Here is a 23,762-nt window from a genome sequence, read left to right as displayed (position 1 = left end):
GCAACGTGGCATTAGAAGAAGGAGCTTAAGTTATTAAACTGAGCTGCTTTAATCATCCAGTTCGGGGAAATCCATTGCTGCAGGAGGCCTGAGGATTAATGTATTTTTACCGCAAAGCCAATACATCTATTCTGATCAGTTAGTGGTTGCTCACTCGAGCATATGAAACTTCATTCTCTGTATTTGCACTCAATAGTATGGGACCAAATGGAGTTTTATTTGGAGATTGACCCTGTTACCTTGAATCTCATCATTCTGGTGGCTAGTTATGTTATTTTGCTTCTGGTTTTCCTGATCTCTTGTGTGCTCTATGACTGCAGGGGGAAGGATCCCAGCAAGGAATATGCTCCCGAGGTCCCTGCAGACACCCAGCCTCCGATCCGGTTGGTGGTGATGCAGCAGGGCTCCCCCAGCACCCGCTGGGCAAAGGGGCTCATCTCTGCCTACGAGAACTCCTCTGACCTGCCAGGGAAAAGGACTACTGTTGTGTAAGGGGACCCTGCCTCGGAGCTCGGGTTTCTGCTGATCACCTTGCCTCCTCTGCTATGTTTACTCTCCGTGTGCAGAAGGGTAACGTGTTCACAAGGTAAGTTGAGACGCTGATTTATTTGATACGGTGCCATTGTCAGGGGGGTCATTTTACCTTTAGCTGTTTTCTGCATTGATATTCTGCATTTTTCCTGCCTGCCATACATGAAGGGACTAATTTCCATTAGCGCTGCTGCTGCCATGCAGCCCTCTGGCAGTCAGAAGCAGTGATGCTTTATCCACTTGGGCACTGAAAAAGAGCCTTGGTTTAATCTTGAGTTGCACTTGGTACCATTGGTTTTGCAGGAACATGGTGTTTTTCAAAGTATCCAACCTCCAGCACTGCCCTGTAGCCTCAGCATGTCTTCTCCAGCCAGCAGAGTGCAAATGACCTTGGTAGGCTGTTTATCTCTCCAGTGAGAAAACAAGGACAAAGGATTTTAAAAGGATAGAATTAGTGCCTTTCTGATAGAAGCCAGCTGCTGCTCCCATCAGAACTTAATACTTTCTGTACTGTCCCCAGAGGGCAGTGCCAAGCCTGTCTTGGCACTTGTTTTCCATACAGAGAACATGAGCCCTGCTCTTACCGGGAAGAGTACCCCTTGCCCTGCACAAATCCCCTGACAGGATACAATGTGCTTCCTGGAAAAGCTGGGTACAATGCTTCCTGCCCAAGGGAAAGTGTGAACCAGGGTAAATGTACCAGTAATGCAATATGTGCGAGTCATTGCTGCTGTCTGTCCCATGAAACAGGAGTCTCTGACCCTTTGCAGCAAGTCTGACCTATGTCCTCGCTTTCAATGTGCATCTCCACGTGTCTGACTCTGGCTTTTGTCCCCAAGCCTTCTTTCAGCTGTATTGTGCTCCAGCTGGGCCACATGAAGGCTCTTATTGTACCTCCAGTAAATCTACTCTTTATCTGTGTCGCTCCTGTCATTCTCCTCATCATTTGAGAGCTATAAGCTAGATGCCTTTTTGGCTAATAAGTTTCTTCCATATCTTGCTGGTTTTCTCCCTGTAGGTGTTTGATGGACTAAAGTTCACATCTCTTGAAAGGAAGGAAAATGCTTTCTTTGTCCTCCAGGTGAAGCACAAATGGACAGACGAGGAATGTTGATCCTCTAGCCACAGAAGTGGCTGCAGTGTTGTGCAGCTGTTCCCAAGCACAGCCAGCTCAGGTCCCATGAGGCTGGGCTGCAAAACTCACCTGAGAAGCTGGGGAGATGCTACCTGGGTTGGTTCCTGCTGTGTTCCATGCTGGCAGAGGCACTTTGTCACTGGTGGCCAAACCAGATTTTAAAACTAATCTGGCTACAGGGAATTTGTGGCTTAAGTTGTTTTTTCTACCCAAACATGCTGAGATCAAGCAAAAACCTGAAATTTCTTTTCTGGAATCCAAAGATGTATAATGTCAGGTTCCTGTGTCCCTCTGGTTAACACAGAGTTACTGTGTGTGGTACTCTTTAACTGGTGAATTTTAACTGGTTATTAAGGGAAAAGTAGTGCTGGACCCACACACTTCAAGGTATTTGTCCCATATGCTATTTTACATCATCTTAATGTGAAGTACCCTCAGAGTCCTATCGAAAGCTTTAGTAAACATGCTGAGATTTATTACCTGCCTACATCAGGTGTCATGGATGACTCACTGGATGCAGTGGTCCTAGTGCCTTCAGCACAGGCATTTTAAATACTTCCAGAAATAAACTGCAGTGAATTCAAATCACAATCCCACAAAGCTCTCGTTAAGCTGGATTGCATGGTTTGTACCTCAGCTAGGTAGTAACCATCTGCCTGTGCTACATCCCAAAGTGGTGCTTTATGCATCAGCCAGCAGAGCATCCTGGCACAAGCAGAGAAATCTCAAATATCTTTTAATTTATCTGTATTTTAAAAAGCAGCCAGAATGGGTGGTGGCTTTCATTTTGGTTTCTAAATTCTTGAGGGTGAGCCTAGTTTTGTATTCAATCTGTCCTCTGCACCCCTGTGAGTTACATATACCCCTGGTCTTGGAAGGAAGCCTGAACTGGAAGCAAGGCTCCTGGGAAGCTTGATTAAAACCCTTGGTGTGATGAAACTGGCAATAAATCAGAAGTTGGAGGCATGATCCTTTGTCACACAGATGGCAATAATTATGTTGAGTGTCTTGTTTTGGTTATTTAGCACTGAAAAAGTTCAATTAGTAACCACAACTTGTAGCTGCTTTGCCAAAACTTGGCAGTGACTAAGCTGCTGGTATGTTATTGCCACTGTCACCCATGCAGGGCAGTGTTATCTTTTCTTGGGCTTTCCTATCTGCCTTATCTTTAGCTTGTAAGCTCTTGAAAGCCTTTTGTGTGTTCATATATCATCTAACATGCTAGGAGCCTTCTCGGTGATAAGTGATTCTTGATGTTAGGGAACAGAAATAATAATCTTTGCTAAGAAGACCTTGGGGGATGAAAACCAGCTCAAAAATATCACGAAGCGTGTGCCACAGCTCTCTTCATTGATGGTGAGATGTCACATAAAATGCCACAACGCCAGAGAAGAACTGGGCGCTTCTTTGACAAAGGTCATGCAAACAACGTAATGATACCAGGACACATCTTGTTTCCTTTGAACCTACTGGAGTTAGTTCATAAAACACAATTCAATTGCAGCCCCTGCACAGCGGTATTGTAGTAACCCCCTTAGGAACCACACTAATGTCTAAGAAGAAAGCAATCTCAGTGCGGAGCAGGAAGAATTAACATTGAGCAGACAAAAGGGGTGAAGTGGGAACTGAGCTGCCCAAGGATCTTTACCACCCTGTTGTTTATGTAAGTAATAATGCAGAGATAGAGGCTTGCAAGGCTATGTGAGTAAGTACTTTTACATAGCTGCAGTTCTGCAGATCTGCAAACCCTTTGTGTGCACCAACCACAGACTCTTGGCTCCAACAACTCAATGGCAAAGTCATTGATTTGCGATGTAGGCAAGGTTTTTTGCTTAAGCTTTAAGCAGGCAGGCTGGAGTGTGCAGGGAGGCTGCAGGCAGGGGGGCAGTTTCTAGGAGCACAGTGTTCACATCTGTGGAAATTTATCAGTTGTGATAAAGTTGGTGGACTCTGCCCTGAAACATGGAGGTGGAAGCAGTACATGACACTTTCCTCCTGATAGTATTTCTAAGCAGTGGGTAAAATCCCCTTCCAGAAAATGAGAGACTAAAATGCATCAGGACTTTGCCTTTCCAATGGGGATAAAATGGCTTTCTTAGTTTTGTCTCTACTAGAACAATATTGCTGTATGAAAGCAGTGGGAGAGCCTTGGGTATGTACGAAGAATTGCAAGTAATCAAGTTGCTGCGAGTGAAATTGCTTTTTTGCAGTACATGGTCTCTGCTACCATGCTTTACTTAATGACTGTGGCAGGATTAATGCATGCAAATGGGCTCTTATCAGGCCAAGCTTGGAGGAAATCACCTGTGAAGCTGTATTCCCTCCAGCATTTGCAGTCCTCTGCCACGTCCTTTGCATCCTTGTGAGAAACTGGGCACAAATGTTCTTGTAGCAGTGCAGCTACTTTCCCTAAATTGTGCCATGTAAAATGTGTATCCCCTGCTGGGATTCACACAGCCTAAAAAGCATCCTGAAGCGAGGCTCTGCCAATAGCTATAACAAACCAAGCCATGCAGGGGACTTGTGCAGAGACTGAGGTATCCCTTTGAGGTATCTGCAGCATTGTGCGAGCTCTGGTCCACAGCTAGCAACATGGGGAAAGCGCTGAGATGGAAATGCTGTTGAGATCTACAGCTGCAGTAAAACAGCACTCCTGGAGCTCTTCACATACTCTGGCTCTTACATTGTTGTTCAGTTGATCAGGGTCTGTGCCTATGTAGAGGTGTTTTGCTGAGAGGATTTAAGTGGTATTTTAAGGCTTGGGTATCTAGCATAGAAATACTGTTCTGACATACATGCCATGTGCAAATAAGATGTTGGTAAGAGTTGTGTTAACATTTATTCAGAAGCAATATGATTTGGAGAGTGATGGATGGATAAGGATTTAGAAAATATGCTCTGTTCCCACTTCTGCCCTTGGCTTACAGGACATTCTTGGGCAGCTCAGTTCCCACTTTGCCCCTTGTGTCTCTGCTCTGTGTTAGTTTTTCCTGCTCTGCTGTCCTCTGTACTGAGATTGCTTTCTTCTTAGACATTAGTGTGGTTCATAAGGGGATTACTACAATACCAGCTTGCAGGGGCTGCACTTGAATTGCATTTTATGAACTAACTCCGGTAGGGTCAAAGAAAACAAAACATACTCCAACACAAAATGGTTGGAGCAGGTGGAGCAGCGAAGCTGATGAACAAACCATGGTACATCCAGGGCAACAATGGGCATAGAGCCTCAGGACACTTGCTTCGGGTGAGCTCTGGTCATCGTGGCAGTCCAATGATCTGTAACTGTGGCTTGAAGGGAACCGAGTGGTGGCGGAAGGATTTATTGCTGTTCTGCAGGAAGCAGGAATTCAGCCTGCTCTGGCTCGCTTTCAATTGGCTTTAGAGCCCTTTTAAAGTTGCGTATTGCTGCTTCTGTAAAGCCTTTATTAAAGGGTTTCGCAGAAACAACAGCAAAAAACCCCAAAACCAGCCAGATTTCTAGATTTCTCCAACATGAATTTAAGTCAAATGTGTCATTAAATTCACTGAAAATACATCTTTCATGTGAGCCTGTTCCACTGTAAATACACATCTAAGCCCTCAGGGTTTTTTAAATCCTTAATAAGCCACCACATATGAGTAGCGGATTAGCCCAGACAGACTTAACCCATATCCACAAGGGAGAATTCCTTCCCCTGCAATAATTTTATTCTTTTTTAATTGGAAAAGGGATAAATCTTTTTTTTTTTTTATTAGCACATTGTTCTTGTGGTGCAAATGCTCATCCTCTGATAGTGCTAAGTATAGAAGCACAGCAACACGTTGAAGTCAAACCCCTTGGCTCTAAGAAGAGCTTAAGAATAGCTTTTATTGCCTAGAACTGCATCGCCTTGTGTTATCTGCTATTCAGCTTGCGTAATGCTGGTGCTTTGGTGGGAATGCCAAAAGAAGAACTGATACTGGGTGTTTAATTGGAAATACTATTCTCCCAGCCATAAACTCTTTGTACTTAGGGGAGCCTTACTGCCCAGCATGCCATCTTTTAGATGGATTAAAACCTGCAAGCCCTGTCTCCCAAGCTACCTTTGTCCTTTTTATGAGGCAAAGCATTGACCTGTATCTCCTGCTCTAGCCCAAATGACTTTGTGACTCTCCCAGATGTTTGACTCCCTGTGCTGAATTTCAGGGTCTGGGTGTTGAAAGAAAACACATGAGTACTGCTGATGTCTCTAAGGGACTGCTGCAGCCTGTACCCAGAATAGCTGCATTTCGGGAGGGGGTGTGAAATGACAGCCAGAGCCATAGTGAGGATACACACAGGAGGAAGGTGGGAGGATGTATGCTGGGGTTATTTGGTGGTGGCTGCTGCTGCCCAGGAGGAAAGCAGGGTGACTCCTGGGGCATCTGTCCGGGCTCTGAGGTAGAGATCTGGTCCTTCATGCTTGAGTGACAGAAAGCTGAATTGTTCATAAGTAAATTGCTCTGACATTCACAGCAGGAAGCTGCCTAACTTAATAGAAAGTCATACCAGGAATATAAAACATGGGATAATAGATACGGCTGCCATCTCTAGCTGCAGTTCCAACTCCTGGTTTTGCCGCCTCACTCCCTCCTTCTCATGTGTTCCTGTTCCCTTGGAGATGCTGCTGCTTCATTTCCCCCTCTAATAATGACACTGTTTGACATTAACCTTTCAAAGAAGCATTTCCACCCTGATGTGACAATTTGGGTGCAGCTTTTGGAGGCAGATACTTGTCATGAGACATCCAGCATTGGATTGTTCAACTTGGATAGGTCAGTCTCTTCCCAGCTCTGCAGCAGATGCTCTGTGTGGGCAATGAGACTGTGCCCTAGTTTCTCCATCTGTCAATGGCAATAATAATTGTTACACAGCTGGGTGTTGGGTTGATTTAATATTTATGAAGGAACATGCGATCCTTTCACGGGTGGTGCTCCAGAGATGTTGTTAATTATGAATGATTATGTATTTGCGTCTCTTCCTGAGTGCAAGGAGACTTGGACATATTGTTTAAACACCTACATTTCACACTCCGTCAGTATTGAAGCTTATTAGGCTCTTCATTACCCTAAAAATACACTGAACTTAACTGCTGTTGACTTCAGCATGAGCAAAGAATATAGGCTTAGCATCCACCTCTATTTGTATTAATCACATTGCCTAAATTATCAGTATGTTTTAATAGCCCAACCACCTTTAAATAAAATAAATGTACAAATTCAGGCCAATTCTATGTCTAAACCTTTGAAGAAAGAGATGGGAAGGCAGGAATCAGGCACATCCTTCACATGAGCCTTCTTCAAATGACACAATGGAGACCCAAAGTTCTGAGGGATTAATGTAGTTATCTCAAGTCTATTCCTGGAACTGGGCATGTATAAATCAAATCTAATAAGAATAAGGTTGGTTGGAAAAAGATCTGTGAGTAGCAGCACTTGATTTAATGTCTGCATGTGCCGTGGTCATGGGTATAGCCACTATACTGCTTACCTTCCCTAACAACAACAGAAAGACAGTACTTGATGAAAGCATATCAATAGTGCTTCTTGGATGGGATTTATTTCTGTTCTCTGAATGTTCTTTTTGTACATAGGTCACATACTTTTTTCCTCAAAGAGAGAAAACCTCCTTGTTTTTCTTGCAAAAGAAAAGAAGGCGGCAGCAGCCTTGGCTTGTTAAAGGACACACACTTCACCTGGCTGGAGCCTGAAGGACACATCCCTTAGTAGACAGAAAGGATCTATCCGAATCTCAGTCTGTTCCCAGCTCAGAGCAGCGCAGGGATGTGGTTTGCTATCTACCGGGCTCACAGCAACATTTCCATTGAATCATTTCTCATCAACCGCCAACAGCTCTGCAATTTCCAGCCCTCCAGGCAACAAACACAGGTTACAGCAGCAGATAAGGCATGAACCCAGGGACACTGGAGGGCAAGATAAGCTTTTTAACTAGATGGGAATAGTATTTGATCACTTTTCAGGGCATTAGTTTTAGAGCAGGTTTACACTGTGGTTTAATAACAGGTGGGTGTTTTTATTACTAGCAAAACTCTGATGCAGGCATGATCACACCAGGAAGAAGTAAGTTGACAATAAACCTTATTATGTTTGCTGAAACTCTGTGCACTAACTCGGCAAATAACCTCCTTAATTAATTGAAGCTCTATTTACAGTTGATGGAGAGAGACAGCTTGTAAGGGCATGCCATTAAGTCTGTTCTAGTGCAGAGAAGGCTCTGTAAAGCTGCATTTTCATTTATATACATCTGCAGAATTGAAAATCGGGGCAGCGCTTGTGAAGCCAAGTGTTTTGTCCCTGGGGTATTGAATAGAAGGCAAATCTTTGGCATCGGGAGGCTCTGTGTTTGTTTTGGGAAGGAGACCTGGCAGGAATCCCAGTGCTAACTCTGAACATCTGAGGAAAAGGATGGCTGGAAAGAATTATATCGTGACGCAGACAGGGGAAAGCCAGGAAATTTGAAGCCAGGACAGAGGCTTCTACCTTAACTCATTCTGGCATGGAAAAACCAATTGTGAAGTGTTAACACTGCATCCTTGGGACGCTGTTTACTGGTGTTTTAGTGTTCCCTGGGAGGATGGAGGTTTCTACCAACTTGATGTGGTAGAGGTTAGAGAGCTGCTTGCACAAGTAGGAGCTTTAAGCCATAACTGAAGGAGAAGATACGGCTCTTCATTGTCAAGTCTGTGTAGTTTTGCAACTTGTCTTGGCAGGGTTATTTGGCCTGGAGGACACATGCTGCTCTCCTGTTACTATCTCTATAGAGCCGAAAGGACAAAGGACCCTTTTTCTTTCCCTCCAACTAATTCTCTTGCCAGCTTTGCAGTGTGGCATATCCCGGGGTTCCCTGCTCTTCTGATTTTGTGTTCTCAGGGTTTCAAAAGTCCATCAGCTTGGGGTGACAGTTAAACTGCCATGAGCAGGATGTAAGATACTATCGCAGGATGGTTAATGGGAAATGATTTTATACATGGACTCACTGCTCTTCTCCCTCTGCAAACAGAAAATGCTTAGCCCTCCTCATCTCCTTAAGGTGAATACGTGATGTGATTTCACTGCCTGTTAGCATACACCCGGCCTGGTGTGCAGGATCCAATAGGAGCGGGCAGCAGGGCTTGTGGCAAGAGGGCAGAGAAAGGTTCCAGCAGTAGTGGGGTTGTTGAAGCTTCCCCCCAAAGGTTACTGAAGCCTGTCCCACAAGGCAGAGCTTCAAAGCATGGTCACACTGTAGGGCTGCTGTTTCCTGTTTTGTTTAACAGCTGCTTGGGAGGAGGTGGGTTGTGACTGCGGTGTTTCTGTGTCCTCTGTGCTGGGAAGTGCACAGGGTAACCTGGAGTAACAGGCACTAGAGAAGCCAGGTCATTCCCATTTGTTTTAGAGCAGAAGTCAAAGCATACTTATTGGATGAAAGGGATGAAGGAAAATAGCTTAAGGCCAGGCTGTGCCCTTGGCACACAAGGTGAAGCACCTCTCTTTGTTTCTAGGCTTTGCAAAGTCTTGCTCTTACCTGGACTGGCCCAAGTCCAGCTGCTTGCTGTTACTTGCTTCCCAGGCAGGTGTACAGCAGCTCTTGCCTATCCGCAATGCAGAGGGCACCCTTTGATCTCCAGGTACTTCCCATCCCGTGCAGATGGATCTCAGCAGCCACCTGCATGCGAGCAGAAGCCAGTCCCTGTGGGGTGAGCACCCAGACCTCAGCAAGATTGCACCAATGCACGTCCTGAGAAGGGCCAAGCAGGACGTGTGGGGCCAGTGGCACAGCTCTGAGTTGGAGCAGTGTGTGACAATGCTGTAAGTGTGGTGCAGCTTCCTGTCACCACATCCTGCCCAGAGCAGGGCTTGAAAGCACCTTTGTGGATCAGACGTGTTTTACCACTCTTGGTTTGGTTTAAGTGCTACGCCATCAGATTAGCTCTGCTCCTACAGTGCACCAGCTTTCCTGTCTTAACAGATAAACCCCTGTCAGCCAGATCATGTCCATCTGAAACTCACAGAATAACCTGCCAAAAGGCAACGAGGGCCCAGATAATCTCTGAGTTCAAAGGGCTGCTTTGCCTGATCACAACTTTAACCTGAGTTGGGGACAGCAAGTGCCCAAGCTGACTGGAGCAGGGCAAGGCTGCCACACTTGAGAAATAGGTTTATAGGTACAGCCCTGGCTGCTGGCACAGAGCAGGCTCCTGCAAAGGGCATGTGGTGAAGTCAGAAAATGCTTTAATGTTTTGCCATGGATTCAAAAAATTGAAACAATCATAATCCATTATCTCCTAATGAAAGACAATATTGAAAGAAAAGCAACTATATCAGCTTCTCTGGTTGTACACCCATATTAATGTACAATGCATGCATACACCTACACATGCAGAGACATATGTCTTTGTGCACATAATTACAGATTGCATAAAGATTGCAGGTGTTTCTGTTTTAACTGTGTATTACAGTAGCTTGAATTCAGAAATCAGCCCAGCTTCATTCTCATTCTTCACCTTGACTTGGACCACCCTTTCTCTTCTCCAGAGCTAATGGGACAGGGCAGATGATTTGACAGTCAACTGCGTCAAGCAACTACTGTCCTAAGCATCATCTTTCCAAAAAGCACATTCTGGGACACAGGCACAACCCATCAAGTGCATCCTGTTTCTCCTCACAAACCATTGCTCTTTCCATGCTCCAGGTTTTGGATTTGCAGGGGACAGATTCTGCTGCCTGGGGCTCGGTTGTGAACCTGGACAGGCTTCGAAGCCACCTCTGTGCTCTGCTCTTCCCTACCCCATTGTGGGCAGGAGGTTACTCGAGGTAATTCAGTGGGATTTCAGTGGAAATACCCAAGGGTGACATGAGTGCAAGTACAGTGAAGGAGAGAATGTCCAAATTTGCATGAATACACCTACAACTGACATTCAGCTGCCATGCTTCAGAGCCTGTGTCAAGACACAGTTTGGCTGCTGGACCTGTTTGTGCCATCCCTCTCTGGTTTCAAGATGAGCAGCTCTCAGCCTGTTGGTTTCCACACTCCTTTTGTTGCTCTTTGTACCACAACATGACCACTAATTGCTCCAGTTAATTAAAAAGACAGTGTCTTAGTCCTCAGACTCAACCCATGGACTCCAGGAAAGCTTTCCGGAGAGGCAAAGGCAGTTACTGTTGTGAACGCCCTGAAGCCATGTCATTAGGGTGTGCACCTGCAAGACACAGCACTGTGCTTTGTTTGCCTTTTGAGGGCCTTGAGCAATGTTTTTTCTTAGTCAGTTAGGATGCTTCAGTGGACAGATGGCCCTTTTCAAGTGGAGATGGGTGGAAGATGAATGAAATCAAATATTAGATTCAGTTTGAACTAAAATAATTTGTCTCATCATACTCTTCCTCTGATGTCAATCCATGGAAACACAGAGTGGCAAATAACAGCAAATGACCTCCCTGAGAGGCTGAGTCCTGTTCAGCAGAGATTTTAGTGCATTCCCAGGGCTTTCTGGCATCAGTTGAGATTTGGTGCAACGCTAAAAATTGCTTCTTTTGAAGACTTTACGCATCTCATTCTCAGAGTAGCTTTGCACCTTTAGAACTGAGGTCCTATGGATATAACCCTCACAAAGCCTCCTGTGCAAAGGGAGTGTGTAATGCTACCATTATAGCAGCTCTGGCTGCTCCTCACCCAGCTGGGGCCAGCTGCTGCTAACAAGACCTTGTTTTTGTTAACCTGAGATCTCTTTTCTGGCAGTCCTGTACAATGGCCTGTGCATCACACAAGGCAGACTTGTACACAAGCTATAAATCATCAGGTCCTTTCTTTCTCTAGCTTTTGCACAGAGGGTAAGAACAGTCCTACTTTCTTTTGATAGTGCAGTAATTTATCATTTGACAGTGGCTTAATGAAAACCATGCTGTTCTCCCTGGAGTTTGAGAATCAGCATTACAAAGAAATCCTTCCTTGACCCTTCCCTCTTGGCCAGTCCTGGAAATTAGAGTGTCTTCATTTTAATGAGCTCAGAGCACTGGGGAGTTGCAAGAGAAAAAAAATAATCTTCAAAACTACCTCGTGTGAATAAGTCAGGACATGTTTTTGGATACAGAGCGCTCTTACCTGAACAGGCTTGTGCTCTCCTCATTCTTTGACTTCTCCAGCTGAGCTGTTTTTTCGCTCCAGCCTATGGTTTATGATGCAAGGCCATGTTTACTTTGCATGAGGTATGTTGCAACATATAGACCAGATCCTCAGCTGGTATAAATCAGTCTTTGCTCCTCTTTCTATCACTTCTGCAGTCAAATCTAGGTGGCAAGCCATGGGTGACCTGTCTCTGAGTGGGTATATATATGCATATATATGAATACACACTCATTTGCAATATACATATACATCTTTGCAAGGCTTCCAAGAGCTGGGTCTAAATTGACAATGCAGTCATCCATGCAAAATGGAAGAGAATGTGCTAAATGGAAATGAGAGTAAGAACAGAATGAGGTCAGGAGGTGCTGATTTCAGGTTTACCCTTGTTTTCCCAAGGGTAAACAAAGGGATCCTGGAACTGCTTGATTCCCTCCCTGTGGGTCCATTCCTTGGACACGTGGGCTCTGAACTGTGCCCGTGTGCAAGGATGAACCACAGGTGATGTGAACACAGAGCCCAGAGCTGGGAAAGCTGCCAGTCTGCAGTCCCATGGTCAGGCCAGGCAGCTGCTGCTCTTCTAAGAGTGATGGTTTGTGACTGTACCCACTGGCTGATATTGAAAATTTTCCTTATTTTACCTTTTTTGGCGGGTGAGATGATTTCTTCCAGAATTGGTGTTATGGCTCAATCAGATTTCAAGCCCAGTCTCATGGCTGTGGGAACACTCCTCCTCTCTTTTACCAACCTGAGTGCCTGATTGGAAATCCAGTGTGCTTCCACAGCCAAGGGAGAGGGATGGGTGCCTCTAGAGGAAATTCAGACCTTAGCTGGGTTTTGTTTCTTCTGATAGAAGGCTGTAGGTGACAAGGCACTTCTTTTGCCTTCTCAAGATTCAGTGGAAAGAAGGCAGTTTGGTCTCTACTGTGTATTTTGGGTTTCAGGTCTTGGAGGTGGTGTGAGCACAGCTGTGTAGAAGTTCCACTGCAGCTCCGTGTCTTAGGAAATGTTTGCTGTGAGCTATACGTTAGGTCTGGATGTGTAAATAACAGTCTTCTGTAGTAATATACACAGACTATCTCACATATATATTTACTTAGTAGCAAGACAGTAAGCTTGGAAGAGAACCATGTTTGCAAAGGGCTGTCGTGGCAAATGTTTCCTTCTCGTGTCGCTGTACAGCACATAGTGGAAGCTAGTATATAATGGAGAATCTGCAGGAAAGCCAATTTTCATTCTATCAGTGTGAAAAATGCATACAAAATGGCTCTATATTTATATTTGCAGAGTTTATTAGCACAAATAATGGTGAGGGGAACAAAAAATAAGCCACAGTGAGCATAAAATAACCCATACTGAATATGGGAGTAGTGTCAGTAAACCTTTCCTTGGTGCTGCTTCAGTGACTTTATCCAACACCAGTGCTGAGCATTCCCAAAACAGGACTGAACAATTCAGCTACAAGGAGAGCCAGGGAAGAAAAGATAGTGATTATTGTTTATGAAATCAGGGTTAGACCTGGAAGGAGCAGCTGTATGTAAGTGTGAATGTTGTTATATGAAGGGATAAGCGTGCATATATAAAATGTGTTTAAATGGTTTTAGCCCATTTTTAATAACAAAAAGGAAGAGTTTCACTACCTCACCTGCAAGCAGCAGAAGACAGAGCTCACTCTTTCAATGCTGCCTGAAGTCCCAACATAAGAAACGTGGTTTGTTATGAAATCATATGAAAAAAGTTAGCCATAGCTGACAGTTTCTGACTGTGGCCTCTCTGGATGTTATTTGCCAAGTGGGATGGTTAATAGATACCAGCTTTGCCACTGTAAAATGAGGAAAACAGCTGCCGTTTTTACTGCAGTCAGGTGGCTAAGCATGGTCATCCCTGAGTAGGAATATTGTGTTCTGCTCACCTGGCTGTGGTGCAGTAAAAACTGGACACACCTCATCTCCGCAGGGATTTTACAGCTCTGGAGCTGAGGCACATTAATTACCCTGCCGTCAAAACAAACCATTCTCCTGCACTAAGGACAAAGCTGCTGCTCGGAGCTGGCCTGTAGAGCTGGAATAACAGGGGCTACGTGAGGTCAGGGCTGGAGGTGAGCTGGCAGGGCTCCCCAGGGCAGGCATGCAGGGTGGCTGCCTGCATTCCCATGTGCTTAGCTCAAGCTGTCGCCTGCTATCGTGCCCATTTTTGACAACAAAACCAGCTCCACCACCTCCTCTGTGTGAACACTGGAGGGAGGATGGGCATTGTCCCATTCTCCTTCCAGCTGGGAGCTCTCTCCAGTGTGAAAACATTTCCATCTGGTGTAGATACTCCCTAGCCCAGCCCTTTTTTGGCAGCCGGATGAGCAGTGTTTGTGGGGTGTCAGAGTGGGAACCCCCACTGGGAGCCCATCCTCACAAACAAAACAGTAGCAGATGACTGGAATGCAGTCCCACATAGGCTGATTGGTCCTTCATGGGTGCTAAGACTGAAGTGATGATGGGCAGAGCTGGTGTCGTCTTGATGCTGTTCTCCATCCCTCCACCATCAAACCCTACTTGCAGTGGGTAAACTGTGACCAAAATAGAGACTCTGAACTGCTTGGTTTGTGTTTTCACATTTCAGGAGAAAAAGCAAGATTTGAGATGTAAAGTTCTGCAGAGTCAGCCAGAATAAAGGTGCAGAGAGCAGCCCTGGCTTGTGCTGGCTGCCCTGGAGTCACAGCTCTCGACACTGATTGAGGATCTGCCCTTCATGCTGAGTAGAAGGGCTGGTTCATTCCTGTCATGCCATGTGTGGTGTTGAGTGCAGCATGGCTTTTAGAGGCAGGCACATTCATCACCCACAGCAAAGTTTAATGGAGAGCCAACCTTTTTGGCAGCTTTTTATTACAGGGAGGGGAGAGGGTTTATGTGAACAGGATTTGTGAAGGCGGGTGAACAAATATTTGTTCTCTGCTCCTTAGCAGCAGAGATGCCTACAAACAACATCTCCATTTAAGGTCCCACTCACTTGTTACAAAAGACTTGGTCCAATTTTGGTTCTGTTATAGACCTCCAGCTCATTTTGCAAGTTGTGTAACGTGTAGCTCAGCCCCCGCTCCACAGCACTGAACAGAGGCAAGAGTCTTGACAGAGCCATGCTGAATGATGGAAATGATGGAAATCCTCCATGGGGTCTGGGTAGTGGCTGTAAAAAGGACAACTTTGGGATCCTCAGTCTTGTACAATTCCATCTATATCTGGTTATCACAAGCATCAGCCTGCACCCCATGAACACAGGATCTCGCCATAAGCATCCAAGCCAACAGTACACCAATGCAGGTGGTTATTTACCCAGTGGGACTTGCTGCTCCAGGCAGTTCTCTCTCCTGCAGTCACTGCAGCAGAAGATACTGTTCTCACTACAGGGGAAAAATGTGTTTCTAAAGACAAAAGAAGTCAACAGGAAAAGATCTAGCATGCAGATTGAGTGCTCAAGTTAGATTAGGGCTGCCCTACAAACGACCAAGGATCAGATCAGATTATCACAACTGCAGTTTATAAAACCTCTCCCTCCCAGCTTGGATTAAACCTTAGAATGCATACTGAAAATTAAAGAGAAAAACTAATATTGACGAGCTGTGCCTAAAGTGAACATAGGCTATCCAGTGTGTGATTTTTCCTACAGGAAAAAGTAGTTTGGTTATGGCAGTGTGTACTGTGCCATGTTAGACATATACAGAAAGACTAAGCCAGAGTTGGCTAATTCTGGTGCTCTCTAATGTTAAGGTCTTTGATTTGCAACTTCAGTACTATTCTTTTATGCTGTAGGTGGAGAGATTTTGTGCTTAAAAATGTTCATTTTTAGACCGCCCCTTGTGTGGCGGAGCACAGGGCTCTGCTGTGCCTGCAGGGAAGCTGGAAGATAACAGTGTGAACAAGCTCTGTTAGATGATCTCAAAACTAATGACATTTAACAACCATTTATTTTAACCTTCTACATCGCAGGTATACCTGTGGAGGTATAGTGTACCCCTCAGTTTGGATGGGACTAATCTAACTGCACAAATGTTGGGCCTCTGCTCCCCAAAGCTCTAGAACAAGAGGAGAGAGATGAGCTCCTCCAGACCATCATCTGTCTGCTGCTGAGGGGCGTCTTTCCTCAAAGCAGATTCCCTCCTTTCAGTCTTGAAGGGCACTAAAGGTCTTTTAAATAGTTAATGTTAGTCCAGATGTACCCAGCAGAGCTCTGCTGCCACAACAGGGGAATTTGGGTTTCTGCTGAAATGTGCCTTTAGAAAGTTCAGATGAAAACATCTGTCATTTTCACTGTGCCAGACGAACTGACGGCTTTGGGCTTCTTTTTGTTTAAAAGCTAATATATAAGTAAAATACTAGGACAAAACTCCAGTAAAATTTGCAACTAATTGGTAGCAATTCAAGCCCCAACATTCCGATTTATGTCAGATGTGAGACTGGTTGAAATGAGTCATGTGCAGTTGGTAACAGCAGTGAGGGGCCAGCTGAGGGCACAGGCAGATGCGACCGTGGTGGCTGGCTGTGTGTCACCCTGGGTGAGCAGCACACACCTTCCCCATCCTCGCTCTCACACCAGGGCTGTATCTCACCCTGTAATTTATAAAACTGATCCTGCCAAAACCAAACAGGAGGAGAGTGGTGTGACCTCAGCCAGGAGGAATGGGCCAAGCACAGTGCAGGAATTCCCAGGCTTTGATCAGGTGCCAGCACCACATCCCGGCCACTGGGGAAGCTACTGAGGAAACCGATTTTGAAAGCGTGGCCTTCCTCCAAGGCCCTGCGTTCCATTCCCAAAAATGTGGCCTTGCAATTTTGCCTCCACAAGCTACAGATAAGAGGGTTGTAACGTCCAGTGCGGCAGAACAAGGTCAGCCCCAGTGAGGATTCCTGCTCCTCTCTTTGGATAACCAGGAGCAGCCCAGAAGTGACAGCCCTGGGGAAGGAGCAGTTTCTAAAGAGCCATGCTCTGTACACACATCTCTGTTGCAGCATTCACCAAGGGCACTGTCTGTTATTTCTTGACTTTGTTGAACCAACTTATCTTTGGCCTTGTATATACTGCTATTGTGCCACAAGCATCAAGGGGGCAGGAATTTGCTGTTTGAGGGTCCAGTCTCAGAGAAACAGCTTGAGGGACTCCTGTGCCCCTCTGGATGCTTGTTTACCCATTCACTCTTCAACTGGCTCCGAAGAACCTCCCAACTGTAGGGTTTTTTCCCTGTAGGCATTCCCACAGCTATGCAATGGGTCAGTCTCACCGCTGCAGGTCCAACCATTCAGTTACACCACCGGAACACTCCAGACTTTCATCCACCGCAACAGAAAGAATAGTCAGGTCAGTGTCTGTCTGAAAACTTCTCTCTTCCACCAAAGGTAACATAATATATCTCTGTCTTCACTTTTTCTGTCTCAAGAGTGAAAATTGGCAGGATAATGGAAGCAAGGCCTCACAAAGGTTGCCAGCAGCAGTTACATCTGTTTTGCAATCACTGTGTGTGAGCTGAGTAGACAAATTTGCACTGGAATCAAACCTCTTGATGCCTCTGTCTCTTGCATGTCCTCTAACCTCTCAGCAACTTGGGCTGTCCACCAGTAATTAAATGGTACATACCAAGAACTTCCCGCTGTCCAAAGGAATGTTGTGAAACAGAACTCCTTTACTCTGTGTAACAGACCACAGCCAAGAGAAAAAGCGTTTGGGTTTTTGTCCTTGAATACCATAAGTTATTTCTGCAGAAACACTGAGGAAAACGAAGTGTCTCAACCTATCAGGGGAATTGCAAGTCAGACGATCTCCAGCTTTTCTTGTCCTTGCCAGCCCCTCTGCTCCCCGTTTCCAAGGCTAACAAGCATTATTTAGATTGGGAGATATGGTAGGAACAGTGTGTCTAGTGTTTGCTGGGCTCTAGTGAAGAACATATTCATTTTGCTTTTGAGTTGAGTTGGTAAACATTTGCCAGCAATAGAGAAAGTGGATTCATATTTTATTAAGTCCATTTACAAAACCTTGCAGACCTGAGGGAATGCTGTGCATTGGAGTAGTTTTCTCCCTTTCCAGACCTAAACCCCAGAAAGCTAACAAGGTGTCACCGAGGTGCTCTGTGAGGAAGTCCATGCGGTGCTGGCAGGAAGGACAAAGTGAGTTCACAGGCTGCCTCGTCTTGGGCTCCACCCAGCCCTGCCAGTGAGGCCGAGCTCCCACACCAGCCTGACCCTCACATGCACCTCTTCAGCTGAGCTGACTTCATTCATCTTCATCTTTATCTCCTATATTTATTTTCCAAACTATTGAGAAAACGAGCTGCTGGTTTAAGCTAAAATACAGTCATCAAAATACAATTCAAGCAAACTTACCTTTAAAATCTCAAAATAATCCAGAGTAAAATTGCAACCCTTTAACCACTGACAAGAAATCAATTTGTTTTCTTTTGCTAAATATGTTTAAAATCTCTAAGCAGTCCAAATGGGACGTGGAAATCATTTCCTCTCAGATGACAAATGATGGGCTAAATTCCACCCCCTCCATTCACTTTAGGCTTGACCTAGAGCTGATACGAAACAATGAGAGTCTTTCTGTTAAATTAAATGGATTTTATGTCAGCCCATTAAGTAACAGCTTATTTCACTTCATTGATTGTGATGTCGAAAATGAGGTATTAAGAGTGATTATGGATGGCAGACACGTTCACTGAGTGAAACCCCAGTGGTGGGAAGAAAAGAGAAGGGTGAAATGTTTTTGCATGTCAGTGTCTAAAGCAATGATTAAAGATGATCAGCTTTACCTGTGGACAGAATGTAAACACGGAAATGGTTTATTGTGGCTTGGGTATAAGTGTGAACATTTTTGCCTGTTAGCTTAAGTTACATACCAATTTCATTTGAAGGAACTGATAGATGTTCTGAGGGCTATGGGCCATGCAACCATCACCAGCAGGTTAAAATCCTTCATCGTATTTTTTTATGGTGCAATTACTAAAAGCTATAAACACCTGACATTTGTTACTAAAAAAGCCTTGAATTGTGGCACCTTTATGACTAAAGCTTCCCAAAGGAAATACCACAGAATCGATGTCTGAAAGCAGAATATTCCATGTTTTTTGAAGTAAAAGTCATCTGCAGTCACTAACAGACTTGATTCATCTGATGACTCAGAATTTGTGCAGCTGGTCCAAGGCCAGTACAGAGACTGACAAGTGCTGCTCGTCCTCCTTCTCCTCTAAAGATGTGATCTTTTCTCAGTTACACAAAGCACCTCCTGCCCTTGCATCAGCTTCATCTAAGCAGGAGGTTTAATGCGTAACATTCAACAGGAAGGAATTTGATTTTTCACTCCAACAGAAAGTTCTCTTTGTAACAAATAAATCACTGTTATCGTACTGAAAACCGTTACTTATAGAAAGATGTTTGAGGTGCATCATGAATCCACATAAACTCAACTCTGTTAAGCAAGGAAAAAATACCAGTGTTTTTGAAACAGTCTTAACAACTGATTGTCCTGGGTTCAGTAGCAGCAGTCATTTTTTCTCCTCCTTAGTAGCTGGTGCAGCGCTGTGTTTTTGACTTTCGGCCTGGGAACAGAGCTGATAACACCGATGTTTGGTCTGACCAAGGACTTTGTGAGTCTCATGCTCTGCCAGGGAGGAGGGGAAGCTGGGAGGAAGCAGGGACAGGACACCTGACCCAAACTAACCAAAGAGGTATTCCATACCACAGCACATTATGCCCAGGATGTAACTGAGAGTTACCTGGAAGGGCAAGCTCTGCTCGGTCGGACTCGTTTTCGGCGAGTGGTATCGTATTCCCTTCCCTTGTTATTTCCCTTATCATTATTATTATTGGTGGTAGCAGTAGTGATTTGTGTTATACCTTTGTTACTAAACTGTTCTTATCTCAACCCGTGGGAGTTACGTTCTTTCGATTCTCCTCCCCATCCCTTGGGGGGGGGGGGGGGAGTAGAAACTCCTTGGCTGACTTGCCGACTGGCTTGAACCACGACACTGATATAGTACAAATGTGCTTTTAGGATCAAGTATGCCATGGGATCTTAGCAACTTTCAAAAAATAGAGACCTTTTCATATTTTCTTTTATTTGAAAGATAAATTAGTATCAAATTTAATCTTTGGTTTTCTCAATATGGATTTTCAAATCTGTGTAATTGTGTTTCCTACCAGAAATGCAATACATGGTAGGACTATTATTTGATACATAGGCCAAGTGGCTGTGAAATGATATTTCTCCATCTTCTAGGTTTGAGGCCATGAAAAGTACACTTTTATCAGAATTACTGGCAAAAGAGAAACTTTAAGTAGAATTTGACATTTCATTTTCTAGTAATCTAATTTTCTACTGTAATCTAATACAAGGCACATCCCTCTAGAATCCCTTGTTTTACTTGCTGTCAATCTTCTCTATTCTGTTAGGTAATGCTGTAATCCAGTTTCAGGTTTAATGCTGGCAGCAAGAGCACTGTGACATCAGGTACATGTTTATGTTTCAACATTTCTACTGCAAGCAGCTGTATATGCCAAGGAGCCAGCCCTTCTTAGATACTTGTGTCACCCTGGAAAAGTTGCCCAGGCCAGAACTAATTCCATTAGTGTTTGGAAAGCTATTTATAAGCCTGCCTTCTGTGGGATGACCTTATTAATTAGATTGGGGAAGGCTGAGGGAGGGAGAGGTGCTTGTTTCACAAGCCCATTGACATGCATTTCAGCAAGAGATGCTTCTCCTTCACACTGCGCTCAAAAAAGACTGTTGATAAAGCTGAATCTGGGTCAGTTTGAAACAAGAAAGGAAAAATGTGAGCTACATCCAGCTGTCTGCAGGACCCTTGTCCTGGTTAAGGCCCAGAGCGTAACTTTTAGCAGGACAGCTCTGCTGCTGTGTGTCCTCAGACACAGCAAGAAAGCCCAAGCGTTTCTCTGAAGGGCTCTGTGTTGGTTTGCCCACTTGATCTGACCTGCAGAGATGTGTTTGAGGACACATCTCTGCATGCAGAGGGAGCACAACCTCAAGCATTTCCCCCAGTGAGCATCCCACTGCTCATACTTAAGCATGAGCTTGTGCCTGAAGTGGAGCACACTGCTTTATCTTGGGCTTGCCTAAGACCTATTGCTGCCCTGGTCTTACAGTCCACGTTATTGAAAAACTGATTTTCATATTAGAAACCTGAAGAAGAAATAGAATTTCCTTCAAAAATTGCACCAGTAAGTTCTGTTCTAACAGCCAAGGTCTGGTTTAGAAAATATTTCTACAATAACCATGCACACATCTGAAGCAGGCACTCAATTACAAACCACTTACTTCTGAATTTGTTCTCTAAATCTAAGGAGGGGAAGGAGCTTTACCTCTAAAGCTTCAAAATCTAACCTTCTTGCATTATCACATATATCCCTAAAAGACTAGGTCCTCATTCTCTGTTTGTTTTGAAGTCAAAAGAAAACAGAAAGGTATTTTTCTCCACCCTCATTCACCACAAATGCTTGATTTATTCTCCCATGTAGACTGGGAGTGGAGAGGAGTTTCACCTGTCAAACTTGTTTCCCATGCCTCATTAGTGCCCATGCTGCTTAGCTTGCCTCCCTGCTGCATTAAATTGGCTAAGAGCTTCTCGAGCCATAACACGCTGTTCTGCTCCCTCCAAAGTCAGCCTCTCACCACTGGCACCTCCAAAAAGTAAGTACCTGGGAACATTAGCAATATCTCGTCACCAATACATCTGTTTTGGCAACCGTAAAGCTGCTTAGAAATGTTTGTTTCTCTGTTATCTGTTTAACAAATCAAGAGACTGGATATTGTGCAGGCTTATTGTAAGAACTTGCCTGTGCCACATGGCCAGAAGAACCCCAGCTTTTGTGTGAGATGTTTAGTTTTATTCATATAACCTCCTGATCAAATTTCATTCACCACTGACATCTCATTATCCTCTTGGGTGGGGAAAAGGACGCTTTCAACAAGTCTCGCCTATTTGTTTGACAGATTTGTGCAACCCAAGACAATTTTATAGTGCAGGAAAACAACAGACCCCACTTTTGTGTCCGTATTTGCATAATCCTATAAAAGCATTTGATGTCCGATTCAGGAATTATGTATATCTCTGTATGTGTCAACTTAATGCTTATAAATAGTCCAGGAGAACAAACTCCTCCATCCCTAGACAAGCAGATAGTGCCTGTGAGGGACCAGCAGGAGATTCAGCATGGGAAAATTTGACCTAGAAATAATAAGGGTAAACCACATAGCTCATGTACTTATTGACTTCACTGCTGAGACTGTCAGGAACTGCAATTACTAACAGATTTGCTATGCAAATACCTTCTATTAGGTGTCAGAGGGGGTCTGTTAGGTATCAGACTGGGATTGCCTAGTTCATTTTGGACAATCCATTTTACAAATACCTCACAGGCCTGATCAGAACTAAATTCTTTTTGCCCAATGAAAAAATAATAGGTTAAATTTCTTATTAATGAATTATTCTTGGCTGTTCATTTTCAATACATTGCTTCTTCTTCCAAATGCGCTATGTGATAGTGCCCCACAGCAGGGATGCATTCAGTAAGGAAAGTTCTTCCATCTTCTCATAACCCTGACTCATTTATCAGAATACATTTCTGGCTGAGCTCACTATGACATAGTTCCAGTCTTAAGAACATTTTTAAATCAGATGGACATTGGGTATTTGAAGGCTTTTTATTCTTTCTTACTTTGTAAATAACAGTACTCAAACTAATAGGTTTTTGCTTCCTTAATTTTGTATGCTTAAATCCTAAAAACTGGCATTAAGCACTGGCATTAAGTTTGATAGTTACTTGGCCCATAATAAGGGGGCTCTTTTGCTGTGATTGTTTTTAAAGACATTCTGATTCATTACATCATAAAAAGCAATTACAGAGGTGAGTTCAACAAGAGTCAGTGGTACTACAAACATGTTATTGGTCAGGATGGCTTTAACAATATCTATGCTGAGTAATTTAGTGGTCTGCTTAAGAGACATAGACATTCAGGTCAAAATGTTCCAGTCTTGTCACTGCTGTCGTGATGGTTGATGGTCGTCTTAACCTGGTTCCATTTGGTTAAACTTCATGACTTGAATGTTCTTGTTTTCACTCAAAATGAACAAGTTGAGAACAGTACTATTTTTTTTAACTGTATCTGGAATCTGTAAATCTTTGATGCTCCAGCAACAGGAAGCTACAGCATTTGTTGTTTTAAAGATCTCACCATTCTGTGACCACAGAACAAAGGTGGGAAAACAGGCTTTGAAGACTGTGAGGAGAAAAGCTCTCTGTGAAACACTTGCTGGTAGAGTCCAGCTCAAATGGCAAAGCCAGCAGGGAAGGAAAGGAACATGAAAGTGGCTTGGAGAGAGACAGAAGAGTCAAAGAAGAGCAGAGGGAGTGAGAGGAGACAAAATGCAATGCCTCTGTGCACACCTTTGAAGGTCTCAGCAGATCCATTTTATAAGTCAGTCCAGCTTTTCACCAGAAGCCCACAGAAGGCAGCCTTGCAGCCATGGTGTCCACAGCGTCACCCATTCCGGAATTTTAAAGCCTCAAAGAGCAGATGACTGGGGCAGTCACAGAGCAGTGCAAGGGTCCATGTGTGGTATTGAGCAGGAAGGTAGCTGCGCCGCCACAACTTCCACCTCAAAGCCCTGTATTGGGATCCTGCTGAAGCTTCAGATGTTCAAATGCAGCCATGCGCGCATGGCTGGGTTCATCAGTGGTGTCCTCAAACTTTGTTCCTTTTGGATTAACAGATAACATAAGCAATATGAAACTTCATGAGCAGTGATGCTGTTAAATCAGGTGACAGATTGAACTAACTTATTAACAGTGATACCTCACTAAGATTAATGGAAGTATTTCTCAGGAACTAGCTTGGCTCTGCATTTCAGGAGCTCTCCTTTCCAGCAACAAGCTCTACCTCTCCTTTAACAGAAGTTGAGCAACCTCCTGTCTGCAGGGGTCC

General features: G+C 44.3%; 2 protein-coding genes across 2 annotated transcripts in view; both read left to right on the top strand.

The window, feature by feature from the left end:
* Positions 1-162: 162 nt before the first annotated feature.
* Positions 163-492, top strand: SMIM36 (small integral membrane protein 36; the record flags this gene model as incomplete). Its single annotated transcript, XM_080629299.1, has 1 exon — positions 163-492. One exon carries the CDS (start codon positions 163-165, stop codon positions 490-492), a length of 330 nt encoding a protein of 109 aa, XP_080485425.1.
* Positions 493-545: 53 nt separating this feature from the next.
* Positions 546-23,762, top strand: part of MMD (monocyte to macrophage differentiation associated) — a gene marked incomplete at both ends in the record, with an annotated part of 39,700 nt that continues 16,483 nt past the window's right edge. The window contains one exon of the mRNA XM_080629097.1: positions 546-586. Within this exon, the coding sequence (XP_080485223.1) occupies positions 546-586 (41 nt within the window). The remainder of the gene's footprint in view (positions 587-23,762) is intronic.

The sequence above is a fragment of the Psittacula echo genome (assembly GCF_963264785.1).
Source record: "Psittacula echo genome assembly, chromosome: 14".
Classification (NCBI taxonomy): Eukaryota; Metazoa; Chordata; class Aves; order Psittaciformes; family Psittacidae; genus Psittacula; species Psittacula echo.
This window is presented reverse-complemented; position numbering and strand designations above follow the sequence as displayed.